The sequence below is a fragment of the Micromys minutus genome, assembly GCF_963924665.1.
Source record: "Micromys minutus genome assembly, chromosome: 9".
Taxonomy (NCBI): Eukaryota; Metazoa; Chordata; class Mammalia; order Rodentia; family Muridae; genus Micromys; species Micromys minutus.
Genome location: NC_137978.1, coordinates 35,595,979 through 35,604,396, shown reverse-complemented (window position 1 = coordinate 35,604,396; position 8,418 = coordinate 35,595,979). Strand labels below are relative to the sequence as shown.

At 48.4% G+C, this 8,418-nt stretch overlaps 1 protein-coding gene across 1 annotated transcript; it reads right to left on the bottom strand.

Annotated features, from left to right (window-relative positions):
* Nucleotides 1-444: 444 nt before the first annotated feature.
* On the bottom strand, nt 445-7,452 carry LOC308423905 (L-amino-acid oxidase-like; the record flags this gene model as incomplete). The annotated part of the gene is made up of 7 exons (XM_080920714.1): nt 445-1,358; nt 1,621-1,757; nt 1,975-2,043; nt 3,507-3,708; nt 5,188-5,300; nt 5,631-5,845; nt 7,422-7,452. The coding sequence occupies 7 exons, from the start codon at nt 7,450-7,452 to the stop codon at nt 554-556; spliced, it is 1,572 nt and encodes a 523-aa protein (XP_080776840.1). The 3' UTR covers nt 445-553.
* Between the last annotated feature and the right edge of the window lie 966 nt (nt 7,453-8,418).

Sequence of the window (8,418 nt, the reverse complement as noted above, 5' to 3'; positions counted from 1 at the left end):
TGGGGAGCAGGTGAGAAGCTCTTCTTTCCTACCAATGGTTGGGCCAAGATGAGAGGCTACTGGTTTAGGCACACATCAGTGGAGTTTGTACGTATTGTGTGTTTGAGTGTGTCAGTCTGCCATTCAGTGTGATGGTACCTTGAGGTTTGTCTGTGCTCCTAGAGATTTCTAGTTGTAACACAAATCAGGTGTCAACACCTTTATTATTTATTTATTTATTTATTTTTGGCTTTTTGTCGTTTTGTTGCAGGAGACAATTTCCTTCAAGCTATAGGCTGATTGTAGAATTCTTCAGTCCTGACAGCTACTCCCTGCCTTTGCACACCCTGGCTCTGCTGTTTCCCATAGAGAATTAGGCAGGGAGTGACACGGGATAGGGGGTGATGTCTCTTGTCACTTTCCCAGCTGGGCTCCTGCTTGTAGACCAAGGGACTAGTGGTGACCTCTCTCCTGGGTCTCTGCTTCCCTTCATCTTCTAGCCTATTCTCTTAGACTCTCCCACAGATTGTTCTTGGGGTTGGGGAGGAACATCCTGATTGTTGGCAAAGGGCCTCTAAAGAGCCATCTGTCCCTGAGTCGCCTCCTTGTCCACTGCAGCCTGAATGCTGCTGGAAGCCCGGATGCCGGATTTGATGGCCGTGTCTATCCAGCCGTGTGGCAGGCAGGTATGCTCCCCAGCAAAGTAGATGCGGCCCTCTGGCTGGAAGAGCTGCTTCAAATTGTCCACAAATTGGTAGGGTGTGAACTCAGCAAAAGCGCCAATGGCAAGAGGGTCTAGAGACCAGTGCTTGACCTCTGACTTTGGGCACATGCGCTTTAGCTCCTCCTTGGGTATGTGGTGCACTGCGGCAAGATCATCCAGGACAACATCCACCACCTGGTTGGGCTTCAGGGCGGAAAAGAAGGAGGAATCATCACCCATAGTGAAAGAGGCCAACAGGACTCCCTTGCCACCTGGCAGGCTGTGGCTGGGATAGTAAATGTATCGGGAGGGTCGGTCCGTGACGGAGTAGCCACCCTGGATGCCATCCTCTTCCCAGAAGCGTTTGTTGCACACTAAAACCACCTTGGTGGCACTGGTGTAATACATAGAGCGCAGGGCATGTGTTTTGGCTCGGGATAGGGGTGGCTGGAAGGTGATGAGGCGAGTAGCCTTGGCCGAGGCAGTGATGATGACGTAGTCTGCAGTGAGTTTGTGTAGCGCAGAGGTGGGCTCATCTGTGCGGTACAAAACCTCAACCTTAGGCCCGTCTCTCACCACTCTTTCTACTCTGGACCCCAGATGGATGGTGCCAGGCTTCAGGCTGGCGCTGAGCCCATTGGGGAGTTGGTCAAAGCCACCGGTGATCTCTGAAAATCTGCAGGGGTGGAGAGGGAAAGATGAGCGGGAGACTGTACCAGATCTCTGTGTCCCATGGTCCTGAGCATATTTCTGGCCCGAAAAGGGAAGACCCTATGTCCTGCCCTCTTGTGTGAGATGCTTTGTAAACCTTCATGAATGCACAGTCCCTTGTCAGGCAGAGATTGTTGCTTGAGTGCTCCTCCCTCCCCCCCACATAGTAAATACCCAATTAACCAGTGCTAGGGACTGGATCCTTCCTGGCCCCAGGTCAGTCTTACTGGTCATTTGCGGAGAAGATGCTTGCAATCCTCAGGGACTCCAGGAGGGACTTATAGTACCCGGCATTCTCGTTCATCACATCCCCGATCATCTCGATGGCCCCTTTGCTCAGCATTCCTTCCTTCATCAGGTAAGCCTATGGGAGGGGGCACCACAGATGCAAGTGTGGGTGAGAGGGTGTCATATATAGGGAGGCTTTAGCAGAGGCCTGGGCCCAGCAGCAGTAGATCTGGGCTTGAGGGAAGCAACAGCATTTGCAGTAGGAATGTCCTGCAGGCAGGACACTGCTTTGGGGTCTTGGTTGAGCACAGAGCTCATAACTTCACTTGAATCCTGGGGCCTCCTTCACTTACCTTGGTGGAGTAAGAGTCATAAAGGGACAGCATCTGGCTGCAGTTGAATGTCTTCATGTGTGGTTTGATCTGCAGAAGGGGAAGAGAGGTAGTTAGGACATCTAGGCTGCTGTAGACAAGGTCATAGGACAACTGATGCCTCACATGCCTTCAGATTAGAATAAAGATCTTTGGATGGCCCCTGAATAGGCTACAAAAGACCAGGAAAGGGCAGTTCCCAGAGCTTCTGGGTGTGCCTTCTTCTCTGAGTATGTCCCCTTCACTTGAAGATGCTGTATTCGGAGGCTTTTGTTGAGTCAGAGTCTCATGTAGCCTAGGTTGGCTTCAAACTCACTGTATAGCTGAGACTGCTCTGCAATCTAGATTCCCCTGCCTCTGTATCCCAAATACTGGGACTAAAATCAGGTACTATCACACTTGACTTGAATCAGAAGACCTGCTCAAGACAAAAAGTTAAGGTGAATATTCAGTTGATAATATACTTGCTGTATGAGACTGAGGATTGAGCACTATACCCAGCATCCATATAGAAGTAGCTTGTGTTGGGGATGGAGAGATGACTCAGTGGTTAAGATCACTGTCTGCTCTTCCAGAGAACCTGGGTTCAATTCTCAGCACCCACTTGGCGGCTAACAACTGTCTGTAACTTAATTTCCAGAGAATCTGACACCCTTCCCCAGACATACATGTATGTGAAACACCAATTCACATATTAAAAAGGGTGTGAGCCAGGTGACGTTGGTGCACACCTTTAATCCCAGTACTCAGGAGGTAGAGGCAGGTAGACTTCTGTGAGTTTGAGACTAAGCTGGTCTACAAAGAAAGATCCAGGACAGCTCAGGCTACAAAGAGAAACCTTGTCTCAACAAACAAACAAACAAGGCAGGTTATAGTATTACATGACTGTAATGTCAGCACTGGGAAGACAGAAACTGTAGGATCCCTGGGGTTGCTGACCATCAGTATAGAAGGGTTAGTAAGTTCCAGGTTCAGTGAGAAACTGTCAAAAATAAAATAAGGTAGAAAGTAAACAAGAAAGACACCTGATATTGACCACTGACTTCTACAAAAATGTGTATGTGCATCCAGATTCACCTAAACATGCACACACACACACATGCACACACACACACACATGCACACACATGCATGCACACACATGCACACACATGCATGCACACACATGCACACACATGCACACACATGGACACACACACACGAACACACACACGCTTGCATGCTTTAAGGTAAAGATCATCACTGTCATCTAGGATGACTGATTCACTACCCAGGGTGGCCTCATCTACTCGCCCCTTTCCTTACACTATTGCTGAGACAACAGTGTTGTCTGTCAGAGACAGAAGGGCTGAGGGTGGAGTTGAGAGGGGTGACAACCTTAACAGGAGTTAGAAGGTAGGTGGAGCAATCATAAGAGTATTGGGTGGGAGTCAGGCGATCTGAATCCATGTACAGAGGTACTTTAGGCACCACCCCTTTCCTTCTTGATCCCAGCCAGGAAAGGCAGCAGGTACCTTAGTGATGGCTTGGTAGAACAGGTCTGTGGCGGTTTTGTTCTTCTCTGTGGGCCTCAGGGGGTAGCCCAAGATCTCTGGGTTAGCCATGACTTCTGAGGCACGATAACGTTGTCCATTGAATAGGTACCAGGTATTGCTATCATACTGGTTGAACTTATTCAGTTTCAGGCCAAGCTTCTGGATATAGGTGTGGATTAGCCTGGAGCAGAGACAGAAGTAACATCCTTGTTCCTCTGGTCCCACACTAGAAACTACTTCTGGTAAGAGCCAGTGTAACCTTGTGCCGAGGAACTCAAACTGATTGCTTGTTCAACTGTGATCTCATTAAATGCTGTGAGCATTAGCTCCCCTGCTCCCAAAGCTTAGAGGGTAGGCGGAGAATCAATGAATTAAGGCCCTTTATGGAATCCCAGTCAGTATGATTCTAAAATATAGACAGATATCCTTTCCCATTATGCACTTTTAAGTAACTTCGAGGCGATATTTAGTGACTCCACTTTGGGCTGGGCTGCTTGATATGCAGGTGAGGGCAGGCACAAGATAAGGCAAAGCCTGTGATTGGGCAGTGAAAAAGATAGGCAGGGACAGAGTTTTGTAAAGGTGGAGGAAAGAGGAGAAGGGGGAGAGGAAGCCAAGACAGAGGAAGAAAATGATGAACCACCCCCATGTGGCTTTAAGTACCCACATGTAGCTAGGAATATCTTGTAAGGGATGGATTATTACAGGGCAATTTGTCTTATCTAGGTGGGCAGTTTATACCAATATCAATTGGCTCTGAGTTTATTGTGTAGATGCTTTGTGGAATGAGTTTACTGATATAAATCTGATCAATAAATTACAAGCCTCAAAAGTTCTTTTACTGGGTTGCTGGGAAGGTAAGCAGGGTCCCCAGCGGAGAGCAGCAAGAAAGATGGGGCTAGTCATGGAGGCAGCGAAAAATCACTGCAGGGCCCAGAGAGTAACCAGCAGCAGACTGGAATGGAAACTTTTTTGAGAGCTCTGGGCCAGAGAGTCTGCCCTGCAGAAGCCATGTGGCCCTACAGTGCTGGCGATAGTGAGGGTTGGTTTCTCTTTTTCTAATATTTACTGCAACAGGCTGGTGCAGGTGTCTTTGTTTTTGATGGTTTGGAGGGTAAGTATGGGTTTAACTTATATCAAGCGCAAAAAGAAAATTTGTAGAGATACAGTCAGTTAGGGCTGAACAAATGACAGTTGTTGTTAATAGAACGTGTTATAATTTCTCATCTTATCTTGATGCAGCTGACAAATATGTGACTGCCCATATTTACATTGTAGTTTGGCGACCTGGCAGCAATGACTGTCGTGTTGGGATCTATCATTTCTTGGGTGACCCTCAGTTTCCTGTGTCTTTGGCTATTGAAGTGGGGGATGAGTATCAGTCCTAATAGGGTCAGGTCACACAATGCAGGGCTGCCTAATCACTTGCCTCTTTCTTTACACTGTTGCTGACCAAGTCATGGCCCCTGAATTTCTCAGAGACAGAAGAGAAGGACTGAGGGTAGAGTTGACAGTGATAACAACCTTAACAGAAATGAGAAGGCAGGGGAACAATCAGAGTATTGGTACTGAGGGATAATATCAGGGTCCCTCCCACCTTTTACATCCCTCTACAACCCCCGGCATATTCCTTTGGCTCCGTCTCTTGCACAGGATTTACCTGTGGCTTTCTGGGATCCTCATTGGTCCAAGTTCTAAGTACCAGCCTTCCTCCTTGTTTCTGAGTGTGACCACCCGACCTCCGGTGTGGTTGCTGGCCTCCAAGATGGTTACCTGGAGATCAGAGGAACTTCTGTCATTCTTGGGGAGGGCTGTCCTTTCTCCTCACTCCACTTCTTACCTCCAAATAGCCATAGGCTCTGGCCTGGAGGCCCTGAACATACAGGGTAACCTCCCTGGAGCTGTTTGCTCCAGAGGGTCCTGAGTGATCTGAGGCTCTTGCCTGGTAGCATAAGTCTTCTCTTTTGTCTCCATAAGAACATGAATGGAGGTTAGCAATGGTTAGAGCCCAGGGGGTTTGGAGACAAGTGGGTACACTCAGTTGTGTTTTCTCGGGCCAGTCACTCATTTTTCACCCAAGGAGGTTTCTCAAGACCTTCTTACCTCATGACCAGCGTCCTGTAGGGTCTTAGCTGCCACTAGTCCTGCCATGCCAGCTCCCACAACCACCACATGCTTGGACAGTGGGGAAACGTGGAGCCCATTCTGAGCTATAAGAAGGAAGGCCTCATAATCGGGATCCTGGAAACACTTGATGAAGTCCTCATAGAGGGCAAAGCAGCTGGAGATGGACAACAGGATCCCCCAAATAAGGATTCCTGGGGGCAGAGAAAACAAAGGTGTGGCCTTCCTGGAGCCAAGGCCTGTTTACCCAGGATGAGCTTGGCTGTGGGAGTTAGTGAAGGACAGTCAGAGGAGGGCTTTGTCTAGCAAGTGTGTGGCTGTAGATATGAGTATTTGGTATTACGTCTGTATGAAGGCAATTGTGTTGCACAGGGTATGGGAATACTGCAAACTGTAGTGTTATTTGTGTAATCAATGTGTAATTTGTGAACATGGCTTGCACCCTGAAGGCTCGTGGGTGTGGCAGGTTAGTAGGTGGCCATACATATGTCTACTCCTGATGGAGAGTGTGCATGCGTGCTCACCTGGGACTGTGTAAAGAACTGTGGCTGTGTAGACCTGTCAGTTTGTGGGTGGGAGTGTGACCATGGTTTGTGTTTACTTCATATAACCACACAGTTTGGGACTGTATGTGAGGGACACGCTTGTGGAATGGAGTGGATGCCTGGATGTGTCTGAGTCTGTGTGGTAAGGTGAGGTGAACGCAAGGCTGAGTTTAGTGTGAGAAGGGGACGTGTTCCTTTGCTCGAGTCTGAGGGAGAATGTGGGTGCTTGTGTGGCTCTGTGAGTGTGCCTGGAAACTGAAGCTGTGTGGGGAAGAGTCAGGGAGCAAAGGCAAGGGAGAGGGAAGGTGTGCCAACTGGTAAGAAGGTAAGCATGTGCAGGAGGAAAGTTTCCTTCTCCTAGCAGAAGTAAGGAGTGACCTGTGGGAAACAGGCAGTCCTTAATTTTTTCCCCTAGTCTCACCTATAGTTTCTCAAAGCTTCCTAAGTATCAAGTGTGATATCAAGATTAGAACTCATCACTCAGACAGTTAGTGACTACCATATAACAAGTCTTGAGTGACTTGATTTTCTCATTCACACCTGGTCTTGTCCGACATGAAGGGATTTTTGGTTCCCTTGGCGTCACCAGCTCTTAAGTGGACCAGGACTGTACGCCCTGAGCCCACATAGAAGATGAGCTTTTGTCTGGTGAGAACCCCCTTAGTTTGGTCTTTGTAACTTAGAGGCCATTAAAACTCCTTGAAGGAACAGGACTTTTAGGGACCACTAGCTGAGGGCACCTTAGTCCTTTACCTGTGCCAAGACAGCTTTCCACTGGGACAACTCATTAGAAGAGAGGAGAGACATTACCAAGCCCAAGGGATAGAATTGCTAAGTCTCAGTTTCCCCTCTTACCCCCTGCTCTGCCTCAACCTTCGTACCTACTCTCCAGCCCTTACAGTTTCCCCAAGCTACCAATCAGCATTTGTTTCTTGGTGCCTCTGTTCTTGCCTTTGAATGGATCCAACCCCCACCCCCTCCTCTAGATCCATCTCCGCTGAACTTATTCTCAACATCTTGAGCCATCTCAACATCTTGAGACAGGTAAAGCTGAATTCCTGTCTCAGTTCTAACTCTCTTTACGGTCCTCAGCTGAGACATTCTCAGACCTTCGCCCAACCAACCCATTGACTTATGTGCCTTTCTGATCCAACACCTATGCCTACTTCAGTATTTAACAATTCCTTGCTCAGTCTCTTCCAGACTGGAGGAGGACCCCACTTACCACTCTTCTTGGCCATGGTCCTGAAACTCATGCTGAGCTCTGAGCAGCTCCTCTTCTCTTTATGAAGAAGCAGCACCTCCCTGGCAATATTTGGCTCTCATCCCACCAATCCCTCTCTGGCCCTATTGACTCAGCCAAGCAGGGCAGCCCTGCACCAAGGCCCGACCTGTCAGGTGAGATGACAAGATAAATGACTTCACCTTCCCCTCATCTTCAATCCACCTTCCCCCTATAGTCTCTTCTCCTAGAAAGGCCCCTTCTCCAGCCCTCCTGTTGCTAAGGAGCAGGAGGGGAATGGGAGCAGGTGGGCCATTGTCAACTTGCTGTGATCATCCGGGGAAGGAATGAGGGCTGGGGGGACATCTGGTCTCTGAACTTCCAGCACAAGCCAGAGCTCCTGACAGCCGACAGTACAGAATGCCTGCTTTCCCACTACACGATCTCTGTTTGGGATAGAGATCTGGCCGGGAACTCCTGTACAGTGATCCCAGGTAGGCAGGCAGGTAGGCAGAAGTCTCTAGCATGGCTCATTTCCAGTGGAGAGAATTTTCTGCTGCTTCCGCTGGGACCTCCATGGGTTCCTTAGACACAGTGTACTTTCTTTGGCAATATACTTCCTTCCTAGAAGGAATGGAGCCAGGTAACTGTTCTGCCAAGACTAGCTTTTGATCACAGGCTGGCTGGCAAGAAAAATGAACAGATAGTCTGCAGCCAACCAGCAGTGTGGGGAGGAAAGGAGTTGGGGGAGGTAGGGCCCAGGATTGGGATTCTGGCCTCAGGTGGTATGGGGGAAGGGTGATAGCAATAGAATTGTCAGAACTGGGTTTGAGTCCTGACTTGTCCTTAAAGACTTGTGTGTCTTGGGATAAAGAATTGATACCTTTTTGAACTTGGGTTTTCTTCCTTTTTTTTTTCTCTCATTTTGGACGATAACATTTTCTATTCTTTATTAAAAAGAAGAAATGAGAATAGAAACAGTATCACCTTTCTCTCCCTT